This window comes from Stigmatopora argus, chromosome 11, assembly GCF_051989625.1.
Source record: "Stigmatopora argus isolate UIUO_Sarg chromosome 11, RoL_Sarg_1.0, whole genome shotgun sequence".
NCBI classification, from domain to species: Eukaryota; Metazoa; Chordata; class Actinopteri; order Syngnathiformes; family Syngnathidae; genus Stigmatopora; species Stigmatopora argus.
In genome coordinates, this window is record NC_135397.1 from 1,457,501 (window position 1) to 1,478,020 (window position 20,520).

The 20,520-nt window shown below is 42.7% G+C and overlaps 4 protein-coding genes across 5 annotated transcripts in view; 2 read left to right on the forward strand and 2 right to left on the reverse strand.

The window, feature by feature from the left end:
• Positions 1-2,825, reverse strand: part of LOC144084769 (non-selective voltage-gated ion channel VDAC2) — a 5,037-nt gene extending 2,212 nt beyond the window's left edge. Inside the window, exons 1-6 of the mRNA XM_077613497.1 lie at positions 2,658-2,825; positions 1,142-1,213; positions 1,009-1,058; positions 715-867; positions 570-622; positions 245-472 (exon numbers count right to left, since the gene is read on the reverse strand). Coding sequence (XP_077469623.1) covers positions 245-472; positions 570-622; positions 715-867; positions 1,009-1,058; positions 1,142-1,208 — 551 coding nt within the window. The 5' untranslated portion in view covers positions 1,209-1,213; positions 2,658-2,825. The remainder of the gene's footprint in view (positions 1-244; positions 473-569; positions 623-714; positions 868-1,008; positions 1,059-1,141; positions 1,214-2,657) is intronic.
• A 471-nt stretch (positions 2,826-3,296) lies between these two features.
• Positions 3,297-7,187, forward strand: polh (polymerase (DNA directed), eta). Its single transcript, XM_077614183.1, has 10 exons — positions 3,297-3,549; positions 3,873-4,007; positions 4,066-4,283; positions 4,432-4,595; positions 5,033-5,136; positions 5,205-5,324; positions 5,385-5,508; positions 6,088-6,153; positions 6,215-6,384; positions 6,445-7,187. The coding sequence occupies exons 1-10, from the start codon at positions 3,413-3,415 to the stop codon at positions 7,010-7,012; spliced, it is 1,806 nt and encodes a 601-aa protein (XP_077470309.1). The 5' UTR covers positions 3,297-3,412; the 3' UTR covers positions 7,013-7,187.
• A 1,729-nt stretch (positions 7,188-8,916) lies between these two features.
• gtpbp2a (GTP binding protein 2a) lies at positions 8,917-16,239 on the reverse strand. Its single transcript, XM_077613736.1, has 12 exons — positions 15,831-16,239; positions 15,199-15,225; positions 14,383-14,567; positions 14,210-14,318; positions 13,931-14,128; positions 13,629-13,803; positions 12,380-12,599; positions 11,851-11,986; positions 11,612-11,670; positions 11,348-11,519; positions 11,115-11,279; positions 8,917-10,660 (listed from the first exon to the last, which is right to left on the reverse strand). Exons 1-12 carry the CDS (start codon positions 16,017-16,019, stop codon positions 10,454-10,456), a joined length of 1,842 nt encoding a protein of 613 aa, XP_077469862.1. The 5' UTR covers positions 16,020-16,239; the 3' UTR covers positions 8,917-10,453.
• A 175-nt stretch (positions 16,240-16,414) lies between these two features.
• LOC144084299 (otoraplin-like) lies at positions 16,415-17,766 on the forward strand. Of its 2 annotated transcripts, none has more exons than XM_077612588.1 (6): positions 16,415-16,503; positions 16,753-16,829; positions 16,954-17,177; positions 17,264-17,403; positions 17,481-17,591; positions 17,665-17,766. In XM_077612588.1, exons 2-6 carry the CDS (start codon positions 16,795-16,797, stop codon positions 17,686-17,688), a joined length of 534 nt encoding a protein of 177 aa, XP_077468714.1. In that variant the 5' UTR covers positions 16,415-16,503; positions 16,753-16,794; the 3' UTR covers positions 17,689-17,766. The 2 variants fall into 2 exon arrangements, with proteins under 2 accessions (XP_077468714.1, XP_077468716.1); XM_077612590.1 differs by having other exon boundaries at positions 16,427-16,503; positions 16,924-17,177.
• The last annotated feature ends 2,754 nt before the right edge of the window (positions 17,767-20,520 follow it).

A 20,520-nucleotide genomic window follows, 5' to 3' on the forward strand; every position in this document is an offset into this window, starting at 1 on the left:
TGTCAACGCCACAGTGCCGACATGACGCTTCCTATTGGTGCGTTCGGGACTTAGCTCTCTTACCAACGATTTCCATATTTTAAATCACAGGTTAGCGGACAGCCATATGCACCTATCAAAAGAGCCACATGTGGCTCCCGAGCCATAGGCTCCCTACCCCTGGTCTAAAATGTGCAGGAAACGTGGTTCCGATTCATTTGTGAGGCTGTGGTTGTCGACAGGTGTAAGAAATGGTGTCATTTACACATTGGTGTGCAGCTGGAAGTCTCCGGTCTTGTAGCCGATGGCAAAGTTGTTCTGGGTCATCTTGGACTTGGCCGTGTCAAAGGTCATCTGGTAGCCGGCGAGCCAGCCCTCGTAGCCGACCACGGCCGCGCCGTGGATGGTGGGGCCGGCAAAGTCAAAGTCGACGTCGCAGCCCAGATTGACGTACTCCCGTTTGTAGGCGGTCTTGACTTTGCCGCTCTTCTTGCTGTCGGGGAAATAACGGAATTTCATCAGTCCCTCCGGGGGCAACGATAGACCCCCGAGCCCCCCAAAAAATCTAGCCTCGGGTATAACGATCATACCCGGTGTTTGGCGAGAAGGTGGTATCAAAAGTCAACTTGAGTCCTTTGGCAATCTATGACAAATGGAAAAATAATAAGGCAATGGTGAGGTAGCCAATGGGTCATAAGAGCGCATTTAGTATCCGACATCCTTGGTTGTGTTTACCTGATCTTCAATGGTCATTTCTGTTCCCAGGGTGTTGTCGGTGTTCCATTTCTCGGTGAACGTCAGGCCGTACTCTGCCCTCTTGTATTTGGTTTCAAGGCTGCCATTAACTTTGCTTGTGTCAGTGTTGGAGGATCCTGATGTTTTGAATTCCTGAAGCAACACAAAATTTAAGCTTTGAAGAAAAACCAAACTGCATTTGCAATCACAGTATTTTTTTTTTCTATACTCATGTGCTTCTGTCACATTTTATACCAATAAACATCTAAAAAATTAAACAAATAGTGTAATTACCACTCCACTGGCTGACTTTGTTTTGACGTCGAGCTTCACCAGGCCAAATCCTGAACAAAGGGTTGTTTTGATTAAACCTTGTCAGAGCAGACGGGTTGGATAATTCATCGGTTTGGTCAGTGGGAATTCCTACCGTAGCCTTTGTTGAAGATGTCCTTGGCGGACTTGCCCAGATCAACATATGAGGGAGGGACAGCCATTGTTGCTGCAAAAAAGGGGAAAACAGATTAGTTCTAGTGTGCAAAACATTCAAATTATTTTCAAATACAGATTACACAGTTTTCACACAGATATTCTTTTTAAGCTCAGGTTTTTACATAATTTTTTTATTCTAAGTCTAAAAACATTGGCTGCCATTGACTACCAATCCATTTTGACTGGGAGCTTTGGCTGCCAGTCACCCAAAAACTATAGTGCTTTTAATAGATTTTTTAAATCCCTAAAATTAAGATAGACCAAAAAAAAAGGAATGATTCAATAAATTGAGATGGTTAAGGATTGGCAGATCCTCAAAATCAGATGGCACGTTCTCGAATTAAGGGGCAAAAACATGTGATTGGAACAACTCTATTTTTAAAAGCCGCTTATTTAATGTTACGAGGGTGGTACCACTGCAGTAGTTTAATATTATGCAAGGGACACGCAGCAGTGGTCAGCAAATTTGCCTCAAAGAAGAAAGGTCACGACTTAAAATCTCAGCTCCTACTCCGTGGAATTTGTCGCCAGGTGTCATCGTGGGGGCAGCGTTAATCTTCTTCACATATCTTAACACACACCATTGACAGCTTCATTAAAGACCATTTGTTTACTATGTCTGCCCTCCAATTGTTTGACTAACAGTCGGCCTCAAGCAAGGCCCTGCTCAATTTTTACCCTAAAATGAACAAGTGGGCACCCCAAACAATATCTATATCAAATGAAACGCGTTACTATGTGATGAAATGAGTTAGCATATACCTTAAAAATAATCTGTATTATGTTCGATATAGTCTGACCTTCCTAGTTACATACTAGCAACAGTAACCTTGTGTTTCATCAGTCATCTGAACGCCAGATTTCGCGTGGATCTATACAAAATAGATGAACGTGTTGTAATTTTACAAATATTGGCCAAGAACGCTTTCTGATTTGATTCGTTGTTCTTGAAACGCAATTGTGACCGTTCGCCGACTTCTCGTAAGGGCCTGAGAGGCCCTGTGAACACGGAGGGACAGATTGGCCATTTAGCACAAAGCATCTGCTTCTTATCGGGAGTTGGTTTAAAAGTGAGGCGGGGTTGAGGGCACATGTTGCCGCTAATTAGCAGCACGTCAAAGTGATGTGCGTTATCGAGGGCAGTCACTCAGCATAGGCCAAAGTAGAAGAAAAAAAACACTGCCTAAACAACCCAAGTCTGTAGGTCAAATGCAAAATACAATGATTAACATCACAACACGGTTAAGACAAAGGTGCGCATTTTTAAGATAATTAGATACATTTCACACTGGAGGAGTTCGAAATGTCGTGCCGCTGCTAGCTTAGCTAAATAGGCTAAAGCTAAAGCAGAGTTACCGGCGAGTGGCAAAAGCCAGCCAAAGAGCTTCATTGTGTGCGTTTAAGAACGAGGCAGGCGTTTTTTTAATTACCACGGGTCAAAACGAGTCCCTTACCGGTCGTAGAGAGGTCTTGACGTGGAGTAAAGTGACTTTTGGACAGATGTTCCCGAGCCGTACGGGCGAGGCAGCCTTGACCGGTTGGAGGACGAGCTGAAGGAGACTGCGCTCACTTGAAACCTGACCTATCGGATCCTGCCTTAGGACCCGGGCTAGCCAGAATTTGCCTGATTAGAAAACACAACTCTCCAAACTGTACATTTTATTCCGTACAAATATTGGGTGCTGCAATACTTTTATTACATTTTTTAAATACAAAAGTATTTTTAAAAAATGTTCACCAGCCAATCATATTTCAACACGAAAACGGCTCAGTGAATGTCCTCTTTTTCCCTAGATACAGTCAATACTGTATCTCATATTTCTCACATGGTTACAAAATTAAAGCATTCCGATTTCGTAACATTATCCACAATGTGACAGCGACACATAACAAAATAAATGAATATATGGATGAAATTTAAAAAACGCTCGATACAATAGAACATTAAGCGAAAGATTGTTCTTTGTTGACTGTTGTCTGTTTATTTTTTATACAGTATAGTTTTGACGGGGGCAAAGACTGAAATATACTTTGCCTAATTTGTCGCTCTAAATTACGTCACCAAAGACAGACTGTTTATCCGTCCACTTTTGATGACGCGGTTATGTAAGACCCCAATTTGCGGGAAAATAAATGCTACACTCTGCGTTGTACATTGTCGCTAAAATAGATCCGTAATGAACTTGTCGTGATAGCTCGTTCTTCCAAAATGGAATACGGGAAAGACAGAGTGGTGGCGTTGGTGGACATGGACTGTTTCTATGTGCAGGTGGAACAGAGGCTGAATCCAACCCTGAAGAAAACGCCTTGTGTGGTGGCCCAGTACAAGACTTGGAAAGGAGGAGGGTGAGCCCCACCTAGGCTGTCCATCATTGCCTTTACATTTTATAAACCTCGCAGATTGTCATATCCACAACAACCTTTTATTTTATTTTTTAAATTCAAGAAACAAAAATAATGCTGGATGATTATTTAGAAAAAGTCATAAATCACCTGTTTTTGTCAATTTTGATGGGAGAATTGCACTAGTAAAATTATAATTAAGAGTTCACAGATGTTTTATGAGAAAATGGTAAGCAAATGAGTTGGAAAAGACATCTAAAAACAAGAATGATGTTAAAATTGTGATTTCCTTTTTCAAAGTGCTAATCTTTTTCTCCCCGAATTAGAATAATAGCCGTGAGCTACGAGGCCCGAGCTCACGGCGTCACCAAAAATATGTGGGTGGACGATGCCAAGAAGCTATGCCCGGACCTCCGAGTGGCTCGGGTGCGCGAGTCTCACGGCAAGGCTGACCTGAGTCCGTAAGTAAGCCTCACGTCACCGTGTCCGAATCCCAACCTGAGCGCGGTTGCGTTCCAGCTACCGAGAGGCCAGCGTGGAGGTCATAGAAGTCATGTCTCGCTTCGCCGTGGTGGAGAGAGCCAGCATCGACGAGGCCTACATGGACCTGAGCGAGGCCGTCCGGCAGCGGCTGAAGGACGCGGCGGACCGAGCCGTGACGCCCGACCTGCTGACAACCACTTGCATCCAAGGTTACCCTCGCTTGCCTGAAGAAGCGGCGGCCACCGTGGATAAAGGTTAGTGTGGCTATACAGGTCTGGTTCTTAAATGTTGTTATTATTCCCGAACGATTACGATCCCACTCACAGGAACAATCCAAATTTTACATCCATGTCACGGGGCTTTGTCCAAATAATTAATGCTCTACTCACGTGTGTCCCGCAGAAAATCAGAGGTCCATAGGCGTCCAGGATTGGCTAGCGTCCTTAGCGGAGCACAACACGGCCGAACTCGAGCTCGCCGTGGGGGCCCTCATCGTGGAGGAAATGAGGGCGGCCGTGGAGAAACACACGAGCTTTCAGTGCTCAGCTGGGATATCGCACAATAAGGTAAGAAAAAAAAAATCTCCCAAATCTGGGGGGCGGGGCTTATGCCTTTGCACGATTTTTATGAAAAAATATTTGACATTCTAGGGATGTGCCGATACTGATTTGTATTTTATTTTATTACTTCCAATGTGTTGATTCAGAGTGACAGCCGGAAAACTTTGACCATAAAAAAAACTTTCAAAACAAATTTTAATTTTAATATTTTTATTTTTATTTTATTTTTTTTACTCGATTCCAATCATCTGAAAATATTGTGACCAGGCTCCAACTCTAAACACATGATCGTATCTGGCACATCTCGGGATTTAAATACGTTATTAAATATTTGTAGCTCTTTTCAAATGACCAATAAATGCATCTGTTAGATAATCTTCCTATTAAAATCACAGTATTGATCATTTGCAATGCTTAATGAAATTCCCGTGTTTTTATTTCAGGTGCTGGCCAAACTGGCGTGCGGTCTGAACAAACCGAATCGACAAACCGTCTTGCCGCTGGACTCTGTGACGGAACTTTTCAACACGCTACCCATTAGCAAAATGTGAGCATTTGAGCGAACTAAGAAACCTGGACTTGGTGACCCACCTTCGTTTTTGTTGTTGTCCGCAGACGCAACCTGGGAGGGAAACTGGGCGCCTCCGTCACCGAAACGCTTCAAGTGGAGTTCGTGGGGGAGTTGACTCGATTTACTCAATCTCAACTGGGGCAGCACTTTGGCGAGAAGACCGGGTAACGCCGTAGAAGCCGAGTCTTGCTTTAAATGCTGGAACCGAATGGGTTTTTGTGCAGTCAGTGGCTGTACGATTTGTGCCGGGGAGTGGACTTTGAATCGGTCAAGCCCAGACAGCTGCCCAAGTCTATCGGCTGCAGTAAGAACTTTCCTGGGAAGACATCGCTAGCTACAAAAGAGCAGGTAGTCGTCACCATTGTTTCGTATTAGCATTACGCAAGAGGCGGGATAATCAATTCAATTGAAAAATAGATCAACTCATTCGGGGGGAAATGAAACAACATTTATGAGTTTTTCCCACCCGACTTTATTTTTGAATAGAAATTCTATTATCTGGCACAAAAATAAAAATGTTTTCATACACTGATTTTTGTACAATAATGAGAAAAATGTGTGAATATTTTGAATTTTCAAAATAAGATATTGTATGGAGCTAACAAAATTTATTAATAAGTTAATATTAATACCGGAACGAACTGTATTCCATGTAGGTTTATTTTTTTTATTTCAAAATTATTCCGCAATTTTCTTAAACCCCCAAATTTCCAAAATAAAACATTTGAGTTTTATTTTGGAATCACTGCGATATTTTTGCTCAAGATTATAACTGAGAAATATATGATATAATAAGTTTACTTTTGGCAATATAGCATTGCACTATTTGTTATCAATGTGTATTTTTGTGGATAAAACTTAATAGTATTGCATCATCTCCTCTAGCATAATAAGGTGGCTATTCATGTCTTTTTATGTTATTTGTAGGTCCAACATTGGCTTCATCAGCTGGCTTTGGAATTGGAAGAAAGGCTGTCCAAGGACAGAGAAGTGGTAGGAAAAATACTTCCAAGTGACCTTTGACCTATCCCGTAATCATTTTTCATACTTTCAGAACAGTAGAGTGGCAAAGCTTCTAACGGTGGGCGTCCGGCAGCTGGGCGACAAGACCAGCAGTTTCTCCCGATGTTGCGCTTTAGTGCGCTACGACGCCGCTAAATTATCCAGTGACGCTTTCGCCATCATCAAGAGCCTGAACGCCGCGGGAAATCAGCAAGCCGCTTGGTACGTCCCTCGCAAACCAATGTAAATATATCCATCTTTTAATGGGTTCGTTTGACGCAGGACTCCTCCCCTCACCCTGCTCCACCTCTCCGCCGGCAAATTCTCCGACGCCCCTTCGGCATCGGCGGGGGGCATCGCGGGCTTCCTGAGCGCTGTCCCCCCGCCCACTCAAAGACTCAACGCCGTCGGTGACACCCCACGCAAAACCCGCCCCAGCATCCAGTCCTTCTTTAACAGGCACCAAACGCCGGGACCCTCAACCCCCGCTTCGGCGGGCCCCGGCACCGACATCGCCTCCTTCTTCCTCCAAAAAAACCCCGAAACGAGTTTAAAGCGGGACGCCGACCTGGCCCCGCCCACCGCGGAAGACTCGATCAAATGCCAACGCTGCGGCAAGGACGTCCCGGCGTGGGAGGCACCCGAACACGACGACTATCACTTCGCCCTGGACTTGCACAAATCCTTCTCGGATTCGCCCTCCCCGGGAGGTCCCGTTCCGACACCCTCCTCTCCGGCCAATACAAAAAGCCGGCCGTCGGGAGGACCGCCTCCCAAAAGACGCCGCTCGCAAGGCGGGGCGAAGGGAGGAGCTTCGGGGACTCTGGATTCTTTCTTCCAAAAATACTGATCAATTATTCTATTCAGAAGTGCCTTATCTACTTGTACAAATAAGACTTAAAGTTTCCCCGACATACTTTTTGAATTAATAACTAATAATCCCATTGACAACTTGCTATGGAAAGCCAGAAAGCCTTAACATTGTTACAAGTTTGATCCTATAATAAATTCAATTCTTTCGTAAATCTCGTTTTTTGTTAATTTTTTTCCTAAATAGTGAATACGTGTGAATGAAGCAAGATGACAGTGTTGGGCAAACTATGCAAAAAAAATGGGTGTGGGTTCTCGTTCCAACTCATAAAGAAGAGCGTTTTTTCACCAAACTGGTTCTACAAGTGCAATCAGCGAATTGCATTCAGGTGCTTGTTGTTTGAGCACAACCCCCGCTGCATCAAGTGTCTGCTGGATGGATTGGAACACCCCCGTCGGTTAAACTATCTGTGCTGGATTGCTTGGAACAAAAAAGCTGCCCTTCAAAATGGGTGGACCAACTATTCACTAATGCCGTTTGTTCTCAAAGTAGTAAAAGTATATAGGTTTAATTGTATATTTATGTCACATGTTCTAATAATGCGGCCCGGTGCTTAAGTGGTGAGCACGTTGGCCTCATAGCTCTGGGGTACTGGGTTCAAATCCGGGTCGGCCCACCTGTGTGGAGTTTGCACGTTCTCTGCGTGGGTTTCCTCCGGGTACTCCGCTTTCTTCCCACATTCCAAAGACATGCATGCTAGGCTAATTGGACACTCTAAATTGTACCTAGGTATGAGTGAGCGTGAATGGATCTTTATCTCCCTGTACCCTGCAATTGGCTGGCCACCTATACAGGGTGTCCCTGGGATAGGCTCCGGCACCCTGTGACACTAAGATGGCTATTAATTTCTTATTATGTTATTTGTAGGTCCAATATTGTCCCTGGGATAGGCTCCGGCACCCCCGCGATACTAAGGTGGCTATTAATTTATTTTTATGTTATTTGTAGGTCCAATAATGTCCCTGGGATAGGCTCCGGCACCCCCGTGACACTAAGGTGGCTATTAATTTCTTTTTATGTTATTTGTAGGTCCAATATTGTCCCTGGGATAGGCTCCGGCACCCCCGCGATACTAAAGTGGCTATTAATTTCTTTTTATGCTATTTGTAGGTCCAATATTGTCCCTGGGATAGGCTCCGGCACCCCCACGACCCTCGTGAGGATAAAATGGTTCAGAAAATGAAGGGATGAATGAATAGTGAGTGTGTGTTAATAAAGCTTGATTACGGGGGAGGGCAAACTATTCGACCAAGTGGGAGCGGGTTTAAGTTCCAACCCATCAAGAGAGCAACTTTTTTGGTGTCAATCTGGTCTCCTACAAGTGCAATCAGCGGATTGCACTCAGCTGCTTCCTGTTTCAGCACAACCCCCGTTGCTTCAAGTGTCTGCGCTAGATGGCTTGGAACAAAAAGCTGCCATTCAAAATGGGTGGATCAACTATTCACTAATGTTGTTTGTTCTCAAAAGTAGTAAAATTCTATATTTGGATCACATATGCTAATAATACATAGTCATACATTTAGAAGGCTTGCTTAGATAACAAAAAAACAAATAACTTGGTATTGACCTGCTCATGGTCATAATATAATATAAAAAAATTCCTAACCTGAAACTTTCATAAGTAGAGGTATGACTATAGTAAGTAAAAAATAAATAAAGAAGTCTTACCCTGTAGTTGAATCACAACACGCAAGCGGATGCTACTAACGAGCTCAACCTGGCAAGAAAAGTCATTAGTCCAAATTATTTTACTCCATCTAAAAAGGCATGTCAGTGGTATAGTTATCTCAGAACATGAATTTTCAAAAAAAAAAATAACATTTCCATTTTTTTCCCTCTTTTGACATATAGAATAAAATGCCGTCTAAAAAAATAAAACACCCTTTTAACGTGATAAAAGATTTATTCACAAACATACCAATTGGATCTGTACATAAACATTATCATTATTTAAAAGGGATAATAAACAAATCACAGAGCTTGAAATATTTTGATTGTAAAATGTAAAAACGACTAGAAAAACACCTGAGGAAAAATAAATGTCAAAGTAGATCCGATAGTTGAAATATTTCGGGGGGAAAACGACGCAATGCCAAGTGAAGTGTCAACGTGGAAAACTGGGCGCAAAAGTCAGAAAATATTGTATAATAAGGCCCAATAGCACTCTTGGTTTGAAGCAGTACTTAACAGTAATATTTAGATACATTTTTTTTGCATTAGAAACCAGTAGCACCAACTTGATTTTTTTTTTTTAAACTTTTAAATTGCATAAATGACTCGTTATGTTGGAAGGCACTTCTATTAGGCACTGTTTGTGTGTGTGTGACATCAGTAACTTGAAAATAATGCACGAAAATACCTTGTAAACAAACTGGCTTGGAATACAAACAAAACTCCCAGTTTGCTGACCACTTTTTTTTTGGTTTGTTTTAAATGAAATAAAACAACCATTTATCACTCAGTGCCCAACTGACAAAAATACTTTTTTTGCGGTACAAGTTATGTCTTGTCTAGCTATTTCTTACATTCTACTTATTGCCAAATTGTCCCTTTCCCTATAATTTAATTTCGTCAGGTACAAAAACATGTGGCCACATGCCTTTTACCGTATTCTCTGGACTAGAAGTCACACTTTTTTTCATAGTTTGGCAGGGCCTGTAACTTATGTTGCTTATTTCTTTCCACTCTGACTGCCAACAGCTTGATATCTTGTGTTTTTAGTCTATAGTTATAAAAAATAAATCAATGTGTTATATTAACAGCTGTCTACTTTGTCTGTTGCTCCCTATTTTACCATTACGTTAACTCTTAATGTTAGTTTTTGGTTTCTGATGAATTAAAAAGCTGCCCCGCAAAAAATGCAACTTCAGTGTGACATAAATTTATAAATATTTTCCCTTTCAATGAGCATTCTGTGACTAGTGCGACTTATAGTCTGAAAAAATACGGTACGTGTTGTGTATTTTTTTTTTAAAGTGTCAGTGAAGGTTATCTTGAATTTGACCCCAGTTTTAAGATAAGTGCTATTTATGACTCATAGAAACAAATGTTAGCTAGGTTTTTTTAAGTTCAGGGACACAAAATTTGACTGAAATCCCAATATTTTGCTATTTTGGAAGCCGAGTATGTGTTGTATATGATTTTTTATGCTGTCATCAGTTTGCACATGGTTTTTTTATCTTAATATCCCATTGTTCCTCCACATTAATCAATCAAGTGCTAAATATGTACGAGTGAGCGATCGCAAGATGATCTGGTGAACGTGTACGTGTCAGTCGGGCTACATTCTATTAGCTATTTGAGCTATTTGAAGGTTCACAGGTGAGGAAAAAGAGCGCCGTCTGACCTTTGGTAGAAACTTGTCTGTTGAAAAAAAAATAGTAATCAAAACAAAACCCACTTGTCTGAGACGCCAAATTTCTAGTCTTCGTCATCGTCGTCGTCATCGTCGTCCTCGTCACTCTCCGGCTCGTGGCGGTAGCGCGCAATGGGATGCAGCTTGGTGATGTGGCCGATGCCCTTCGTGACCCCCTCCCGGAAGAAGACCTTGGCCCCCATCTTCAGGTACTCGGGATGCTTGAGAAATTTGAACTGGACACCGGCCTTCTCTCCGGTTCTCAGCTCTTCCTGTCGTACACATGATCAAGAATTTGGCAACCCAGTCTTTGGCAAGCCCGCAAAATTTAAAAAAACATGTCTGTTTAAAAATGTCTAAAAAATATGGGCATCAAATTGGCAAATCCTCTTGAGAAAAATCAAAAGTCAGCATTAGAGATGATGGATAGAGACTATTTACTGGTTTTCCCTAGAAAATCCAAAATAAAAATAACATACCTGTCAACCTCTGCCGATAACTGCCCTTATAAATGATTATGATTCCCCTTACAAACCCCCAAAAACGTATGGTGTTTGTAAGGTTTTTTGGGGGTTTGTAAGGGGAATCATAATCATTTATAAGGGCAGTTATCGGCAGAGGTTGACAGGTAAATATCCCATCTGAAAACGGGGATGAAACAACACACGCGTCCACCAGAGGGCGCAAAATCTGCTCCGACGCACTTGGGTGCGTTTAGCGACCCACCTTGCCGTAAACCGCCTCCACCGTGGCGGTCTGCCTGACGTTGCCTATGTGGACGGTCACCTGGAAGCCCTTGTGGAAGGTTTTGGTGTGAAAGAGCAGCACGATCTCCGCCTCAAATATCCAGCAGATGGTAGGGTCCATCTCCGGACTCACCATCACCATTCCCTGCGGGCGCAAAAAGTCACGGTGTCGGCCCTCGCCCTGTCAAAAAAAAAACACCGTCGGAGGCAGACCTTTCTTAGCAACGTGCGATCAAAGTTGCCCAGCGCCAACGTGGCGGCCTGTCCGGCTCGAAGGACGCGGCAGGCGGAACGGTTCCGCTGGATGCTCCCGACGGTCAGCTTGTGGAAGCGGCCCAATTCCGAGGGGCCCACCACCAGATCGTCTCCTTCCCGGCAAATGCCACTAGCAACCACAAAAAATAAAGTAAATAAAAATCACACATTCCATTTTTTGTTGAGTAGTCATTTGAATATTTTCATAGTTGGCGGACTCACCTATACAAGGTACCGCCCACCACAGTCCCTACTTCTGGCACCGTGTAGATCTCGTCCACCTGAAGAACATTTGACAGTCAATGTCACATTTGACGCTCAATTTCACATTTGACAGTCAATTTCGACATTTGACAGTCAATTTCGACATTTGACGGCCGATTTCACATTTGACGGTCGATTTTGGCTCCCTGATCTCAGATTTTGCGACATTTTTGTATTTATTTTTGGCTGGCTTTTACCTGAAACTCGGTGAGCTGCTGCATGAGCTCCTCTTGTTGCTTGCTGTTGCTGAGCGGAGGAATGATGTTGAAGAAGACCTTGAGCAGGTCCAGGTTCTCCCCGGACACGCTGGAAGCGGTAAAGACGGGCGTAACGCTGCCAAGAAGGGAAAAATCACAAGGTCAAAACTATGGCCGTGTATTACCATATTTTCGCGCATATTTTTCATGTTTTATGCAAGATACGTTTTTTCTTCTTGAATTTCATTCATAGACATCAAAATAAATGTTGTTAAGCATTTTATCTGTTTATCTTTTCTCTATTTTGAAATAAATGACCCCATCGGCCACATTGTCTTGCGTTATGGCGTTTCGTCTTTGTCACCAGTTTCATGCATGTCATGTGCGCATATAAGCCGTACCTTCGATTCAGTCATCATTTTTTGGAGCGACAAATATAGCATACATGTGAGAAAATATGGTACTCCTAGAAATATGCCTACAGTCATTACGTGATATTTTGGACATGAATTGAGAGGTCGGTACGCACTTGGGCGACTGGGCGAACTGCTGCGCGGCGGCGACGGCGTCGTCCGTGCTGGCCACGACCATGGGCACCTTGTTGCATCCGGGCTGCTTGAGGAGTCGCTCCAGCTGCCGCACCGTTCGCTCCACGGTGGCCCGACTGCACAGGTCCACTTTGCTGATGACCATGAAGATGGGCACCTTCAGGGCCATGGCCAGGCCCAGGTGCTCCCGCGTGGTGCCGGCTAACAAAAAAGAAGAAACCATTCTGAAACTTAATTCTCATTTTGTTTGAAATGTTGATACCTTTCTTCTCCCGGGTTGGCTCTATTTGCCCTGCCTCCACCCTGACTTTTAGATGCAACCTATTGAGGGTTGTTTGCTTTAGTCTTCCCTTTAAAATATTGCCAAAATGATGCACACAAATGTCCTCACAATAGGATAACGCACGACCACTTGCACACGAGAAGTAGTATACTCCTCTCGGACCCTCCCAAGTGTATTGATAGTTTGTGGAACCGTACATTTGCCAGCTTTGTAAGCTCGCAGTCGATAGCACCCAAATAAAAACAATATATTGGACATGCATGTACATCTATGTGTATGTATGTATGTATATATATATATATATATATATATATATATATATATATATATATATATATATAATTCAGCAACACGCTTAGTTATTTATATATTTATTCATGTATTTATTTATTAACTTACTTATTACCTATCTATTTATGTCTAAAATGTATTTTTCTGTGTCTGTATTCTCACCCTCATGCTACTGTGACAACGAAATTTCCCGAATACGGGATGAATAAAGTTATCCAATCCAATCCAATCTACCGATGACCTCATCAGTTTTAGGTATGACTTTACTCCTGATTTTCTGTACGAGGAGATGGCGTAGGAAGAGCAACTGATGAATCTGGAGGTGTCAGGAATAGCACTTGACTCGCAGCTGATGATATTTATAGAACGGTTCATGACCCCCAAAGTGTCTGGTTTGTTACATAAGGTCAGATGTTATGTATGGAGTGTTCTGACACCACTGCTGGCTGGCTGGCTCAACAAGTTAAGGCAAGGATTTAAAAAAAAAAGGACTTGACTAGATAAGAATGGTGTGTTTGTAACTCCGAGTCCACCTGCAGAGTCCAGTCCGAGTCGCCCAATTTCGTGGATCTGCCGAGTCCCGATGTATTAAAGATGGGGAAAAATAGCACATCAATGTGGCCAGATTTAGAAATGCGTGAAAAAGGGTCACTCACCGATGCCAGTATTGGCTCCCACGACGAGCATGGCGAAATCAGGGCAGTAGCTGGTTAGGCCAAAGATGGTGGTCTTCAAGTATTTGTGGTGGCCCGCCAGATCGATGAACGTGATCATCTTGGAGGCGCTTTCGCAAATTTCTTCCGCTGTTCGAGACTCGCTGTAGTTGACCACCTGGAGACGAATCAATTCAAAGATTACGTCAGCCGCGGCGTGATTGTTAAAAGAAAATAGATGTGATAGGAACGTACCCGTCGTTCGGTCTTGGCCAGCGTTTGTTTATCGCTGATGGTTTACTCACCTCCCCTTTGCTGTTGAAACCGAGGATTTCGAAGCTGATGCTGGAAGTTCGGCCGGTCTGGATTTCATGAAGGTGCCTGAAAAGGTTGAGTCTCGCCCTGCCCCGTCCGTTATCCAGCTCGCCCTGCGTCAGAACGCCCAGCAGGGTGGACTTGCCCGAGTCCACGTTACCCAGGACGGCGACTCGCAGGTCCAGGAACTGCAGGTAAAAAAGCAAAAACTAGTAAAACTAAAAAGAAAAAGAAAAGTCATTAAAAAAATGCTAGCCTTGCTAACCAACCTGCTGGTCATCCGGCACCTTACGGATTAAAGCTTCGGCAATGGTAAGAGGTTGATCGGCGTCGTAGTCCACCTGAGCGTGCCGAAGGATGGTGATATCGGCGCCGACTCTGTCGGACAAAAAATTCTTTTAGTGGGCGAATATTTAACGAGTGCACGGTGGGCGGAGCTCACTTCTCGGCCATTTTATGGAGGGTGGTGAGAGACGCCTTCATGTCCTGCTCTGACAGTCCCACCAACATGCCGTTATCCTCCACCCCAATCTGATAGACGGCTTCTCCGCGACCTTCCTGAAGCCGCCATTTCATTTGCGTTACCAGGTGCTCGAAACGACTTTGAGTGGGGTCCACCAGCTTCAGCTAGACGGGAGAGACAAAGATCAAGACTTAAGAACTGCTACACCGATGCTAACATTGGTGTCGTTAATCCTTGTTGGTGTCTGATTTCTTGACAAAATGTTAACCTACAAATGTTCTTCACGCTGACCCTTTTTTAGCTTTAGTTTTGTGGATTAACTGAACGTTGGGTAAGAACGTGGAATGATGTGAAAATGTGAAGTGCAGTTTCAGGAATGTAGAAGCTGCTTTAAGGTAACAGCATGAATTTTTGTGATGGTCACTCATTTTATTTTTCCATTCTTCAATTTTATTTAGCAAGTGTCAATATTGTGGTCTCAAGAAAAGTGAGTTCACGTGCACGCAAGCCTGGTCAGTCATTTCCAGGTCACTTAAATACAAAGTTATTCCCATATTTAGAAACAATTTACAATCTGCAATGAACTAACGAGTATGTTTTTAGCATGTAGCGATGACTGAGTAGCAAATACAACCTTGAGAAGTCTTAATCCTTATACAATCGCTAGCCTAAGCATTACTTGTTATGACAATATAGACATTTTTTTAAAGATTCTACAGTGCAGGCTACTTATCATGGCTCATTCTGCTGGTAATTTTTATTCTTGTAGTTTTTTTTTTAAAAGGTCCTTCTTACCTTATATTCTATATTACCTTCTTCTACCTGGGAAATGAAAGAGAAACTGTTAGAAACAGGCAGGCGTAAACAAAAGAATTTTGAACAAATTAGCTTTAATAACAGGGAAATGAAAGAGAAACTGTTAGAAACAGGCAGGCGTAAACAAAAGAATTTTGAACAAATTAGCTTTAATAACAATGAAATGCAGAGCTGTGCACTAAGCTACTAAATATATTATGTGTCAAATTCCATTCAAAATTGCTACCGCTAAAAAAAACGTTTGATTATGAAAGTACTCAGCGTAAACAAAAATACTATTGCTGGCCAAGGAGGCGAAATACTTGACATAAATATTAGCAAGTGCACGCCCCCCATGTTGAACTATATTTACAAACACAGCTGTTGCTAAATTAGCATGCTAACAACACCCTCAAAAATGTAAATTTAAGTCATATAGACGTCTATATGGCTACAAAAATAACGTTGCTGCATTCCATAATAGATTAATTGGACAATGTAAACGAGCTTAGCGAACTAAAAGAACACAAAACCAGACTTTGAACCCAAAAACGGGTTTTAATGTAGCATTGAAAGTGGCGCGTAGTAACAAGATAGCGCTTAATTTGAATGTTTGTTTTAAGAAAGCGTACCTCTGGAGGAAGATACGGGGTGCTGTGGCTCGGTTTAAAACTGCGAAAATGACGTGTTATTGGTCTTTTCTTCTTCCTTTTGGTAGCGGGGTTCTGTCCGCAAGCATTGCCCGGGTTCACTTCAGTCCGAGAGCCGCTGCAATTGTGTCCATTTTCTGAGACAAACAACTCAGAAACCCGCGCATCCATAAGCTGCTTGGCAAAGAGACAGCGGACCGGGGGGGGGGGGACTCTCAAAACACCGGGAAGTTGCCTTGCACTAACGTGACCCTTCCTACCTAATACGGGGGTCGTTTTCAGTGAAGCGGCCTTTTATAAACCCCCCACCGCGAAAAAGTGGGACCCTGGAAGTCCAATAAGGCAACAATAACAACGGTGTTGAGGTGGTGGTTTTGAGTTTTCGGAGGGTACACGTCACAATATCTGACGTCACAGTGCGTGATTTGCTTTGGTATTTTAGGGCACCCAGCGAGGGCGGTGCGTTCCCCAAATCGTGTTCTAAGCAGCGTAAGCACCGCCCAACCGAGCTGCCCTAGTGGATTAGAGTACGCCACTTAAATCAAGCCAATGCCTTACAAAGCTTTGCGTCAGCCGACGAGGAAGTCAGTGTTTTTACATCAAGACTGACGAAAGTTTGCATTTAAGTATGAAATCATCCTCACAGATATGTCAAGTAAGACCAAAGTCTAATTAAATTATTTCACTTGTATTTTTTTTAAACTTCATTCAAGTGTAAATGGAATCCGCACATTTTTAATTTGGACCGAAATTACCCCATTATACTGTTGATTTTATTGTATTTCTTAACCCTTCTTCAAATGTGTAATATTTCTGTCCTTGCATGAGATAATTTAACACTGAAAAAAATATTATTGCTTTCCAAATGATCTTATGTTGTTTTTTTAACTCTCCCCTTCCCAAGCCACGCCCCCTTTAGGCCCTAAAACCAGGTCCATGTTGTTGTATGTCCTGGCGACCAATCCAATGTTTACTCACAAGGTCAGTTGGTACAGCTTTTCGTTCTCTTTGGATAGTTTTAAACATAATAATTGCACTTTTAGTCATTACAGAATTGTAACACTTGTTTTCTTAGGTTGACCAAAGCTAAATAACTCCTATTCAGAGTCCAACTGCTTCCAGAGTGTGGCAATTGTGAAAATCAAACAGGATTGGTCAGAGCGCCTGAGCTTCCAGAAGTTTCCCCTCAGTTTCCTCCAAAAGGATTGTTGTGCAAAATGCTCGCGCTGGTCCTCTACGTGGTAATGCTGCACCACATCTCTAAATCGGAGGCCGTTCCCGTAGATAAACTAGCGGACAAGAAGATTTGCGGCGATGCGGAATGTTCGCGTAAGTACGTTTAATCCGACGCTTTCTTCTGGTTTTAAAGACACAGTACTTTATGTGTGTGTGTGTGTTTTTTTTTTCTTTGGCAGATGTTCTCTCCATGGCCACGGTTTTGGACGACTTCATCGCCCCAGACTGCAGATTCATCAATGTCAAGAAGGGTCAGAAGGTTTACGTGTATTCTAAATTAGTACCAGAGGAGGGCGGCGGTGTCTTCTGGTCCGGCAGCGTACGTTTAAAATTAAGCCCGCCGTGGAGAAAAATGATGCCGAGATTGATATTTTTCCTGAAATTGGTCTACGCTAGGTTTTTGGTGACCGCTACGTGGACCAGATGGGCATCATCGGATACTTTCCTGCGTCTTTGGTGAAGGAGACAAACACGTTTCGGGAGGACACTGTCCAGATTCCAACCACGGTGTGTAAAGTTAACATGGGTGTGATGTATGTAGTATTATTTTTCACTTTTTTTTGTCTTTTTGTCATTGCAGAATATGGATTTCGTCTGTGCGTGAGGTGGATAGGTGCGTTTTTTTTGTATGTTTGTTTCCGCAATAAGAACAAAATAAACTCAAATTTTCAATTTGGATCAATTGGACTGTAAAGGTCCGAATTTATCGTTTTTCTTGAATTTTAATTGATTCTGAGTGTGGTAAAATTAATGAAAAAAGTCATGGCTTAAGTACTGTCATGTGATTGGATCAAGTCATTTTTGGAGGACTCAGGTCAAAATTATCATTTTTTTAAATGAATTATTACCTCACTGGCAATTGAATCTGAATTTGTATTTTTATTTTTTGGTTTGTTTTTGTTTTATTTATAACCGAGCGCAAGAAAAAGTCATTGATTTTCCTTCACATCTGCTCTTCCGCGAAGCGATTTGAAACGACAACACGGCAAACTTTTAATTTGTTTATTTCATTCATGACTCGCGGGCATCGGTGCGCTAGGGCATTAGTTGCAATCAATACAAATTTGCTAAACTTGTTGACATTTACCGCAAAAATAACATCGGCAGTGGGAAAAGCAGTCGAGGGATTCAAAACAAAAGCCATTCTTCCCTTGTCATTTTTTATTTCTATTTTTTTGTAAAGCAAGCGTCCATCACCAAACCTCCTCTATTCTGTCCTTTCTGTTTTATTTTCACGGCGACTGCTCATGAAAGGGCCCACGAGTGTTTGTCATGACAACCAATCAGCCGTGACAAGAGCAGCCAGATTAAGTTAGCTCGTTAGCCGCCCTGAAAAAATGGAGTAATTGCCATTACGTTTTTCTTTTGTCCATAATTTCTGGATTTATCACTTGGCATCAGCGCCATGGATCGTTTAACATTTTAAATTAATATTTTTAGTTCCTGCCTCTTATGTAATCACAATTAAAACAACGCCACCTACAGGTCTGGAATGCACATAGCACGTTCAGCCATTTTTAATTTTTACATCAGTGCGCGTGGCGATCGCCGTTTGACGGGTTTCCTGTCGTTAAAAATTTAAGAATGCAATGAAAATATGGAGGATAAGGATATGGAAATAATAATTTGTAATAATAATTTCATATATTTTTGCTAGTAACAATTTGTCATTGTTTATCGGACTTGACTGGTATTGCTAGTTTTAATAAAATGACCTTCAAACGGAATTATTGCCCTTAAAAAATTAAAATGTGACTTTTTATGGGGCTGGAAATGCGTTAAAATGTCGAATTATGATTTAAGTAATGGGTGATTTGAGTTATGAGCTATTTTTGTCGGGTTTTTGACGTAGCACGAGGCTCGTTTTACTTCCTGTTTTGGGGTCAAATTTTTTGGGGGGTAATCCCAGTTTTTTTTTACTGGTTTATCAGTAATAGGAGAATCTTTTTTTTGATATTATGGTTTGGCATGAGCACCACTAAGAAAGGAGTCCCTGAATGCTTGGTTGTGCCATTTTATGGACAAAGAAGCTTTGTTAAGCTTAATGGCGCTTGTATTGATTGGCAGGAAAAACCAGAGCCTTGATGAAAATCTCTAAATGCCTTTCACCTCCTTTTTTTATTGACCCTTCCGGACTAGCCCACGCTAGTCTTTATTTATACGCTTTGGCGACCGTCCGTGTGAACACGCCAAAACATTTCAGGCGGCTAAAATCTAAAAATATCTTGGGCCTGCGTGGGTTTCCTCCGGGTACTCCGGTTTCCTCCCACATTCCAAAAAAATTCATGGTAGGCTGATTGGACACTCTAAATTGCCCCTAGCTAAGAGTGATTGGTTGTTTGTCTCCTTGTGCCCTGCGATTGGCTGGCCACCGATTTAGGGTGTCCCCCGGAGTCAGAGATAGGCTCCAGCACCCCCCGCGCGCCTAATGAGGATAAAGCGGTTCAGAAAATGAGATGAGATATATGAACCGGTCAAAATATTTTTAAAAAACCATGTAGTATGGTAGTAATAATAGGGGTGATTCTACTTTGCGGTTTTTCGATTGTCGCGGCAACGTTTGGTGTACTTTATCAGCGATATTTGAGGGATTACTGTAGATTGTAAGATGCAGGTTTACTGCAATGTAGGCTTGGAATGAAGTAGAAGCAGACGTTCCCTTGTTAGTCACGAATGAGCTCTAACGGAACCGAATGGAGGACTTAGCACTTAGCCGCCATCTCGTCCAGGAACTGTAGCGCTTTGCTCAGAAGCAGACGCTGACCTTTCCGTAATAGCATCACGGTGGGATCTGGTGACGGTGCTAAGACTCGGATGGAAAAACAATGTTCGACGGAAGTCTTTTCTTTTGTTGCGAAGGGATAATACGGCCGCAACCATGAGAAACAAACACAAATCCCGAGGGATGAGGAAATATGTCATTAAAAATGGCGGTCAGAAATTGGAGGAGAATATACTTTTCTATTTATGAGGGAGTGGCATGGTGGTGAAGTGGTTAGGGAGTTAGCCTCGCAGTTGTGGGGTCGAGGGTTCAATCCCAGGTGGGTATTCCTTGAGGGGAGTTGGCGTGGGTTTTTTCCGGGTACTGCGGTTTCTTCCCCAAGGCCAAAAAACATGCATGCTAGGCTAATTGTAGGCTAAAGTGTTCTTAGCTATGAGGGATTGGTTGTTTGTCTCCTCGTGACTTGTGATTGGCTGATCAGCAGATCAAGGCGTCCCCCGCCTGGTGAACGTGGTTACCTGGGAGAGGCTCCATCACCCCCCGCGATCTCGGAAAATGAAAACGAGGGAGGATTTGTTTATTTATATAGCTGAAAATATTCCAAATTTAACGACACAGATTTACATGAGGAAACCCCCCCGTGGACTCCACGTTGATTTTGTGAAATTTCATATTTGGCGAGGTGGACGGCCACGGCACGTGACTCACTCCCCG

Excerpts from the sequence above, each read along its gene's own strand:
- polh (XM_077614183.1), top strand. The coding sequence starts at position 3,413 with ATGGAATACGGGAAAGACAGAGTGGTGGCGTTGGTGGACATGGACTGT. Across the intron at positions 4,596-5,032 it reads CTGGGATATCGCACAATAAG|GTGCTGGCCAAACTGGCGTG; the intron begins GTAAGAAAAAAA and ends TTTTTATTTCAG. Across the intron at positions 6,154-6,214 it reads TGTCCAAGGACAGAGAAGTG|AACAGTAGAGTGGCAAAGCT; the intron begins GTAGGAAAAATA and ends TCATACTTTCAG.
- gtpbp2a (XM_077613736.1), bottom strand. The coding sequence starts at position 16,019 with ATGGATGCGCGGGTTTCTGAGTTGTTTGTCTCAGAAAATGGACACAAT. Across the intron at positions 15,226-15,830 it reads CCCCGTATCTTCCTCCAGAG|GTAGAAGAAGGTAATATAGA; the intron begins GTACGCTTTCTT and ends TTCATTTCCCAG. Across the intron at positions 14,129-14,209 it reads AGGTGCCGGATGACCAGCAG|TTCCTGGACCTGCGAGTCGC; the intron begins GTTGGTTAGCAA and ends TTTTACCTGCAG.
- LOC144084299 (XM_077612588.1), top strand. The coding sequence starts at position 16,795 with ATGTCCTGGCGACCAATCCAATGTTTACTCACAAG. Across the intron at positions 16,830-16,953 it reads ATCCAATGTTTACTCACAAG|AGTCCAACTGCTTCCAGAGT; the intron begins GTCAGTTGGTAC and ends ACTCCTATTCAG. Across the intron at positions 17,592-17,664 it reads CTGTCCAGATTCCAACCACG|AATATGGATTTCGTCTGTGC; the intron begins GTGTGTAAAGTT and ends TTGTCATTGCAG.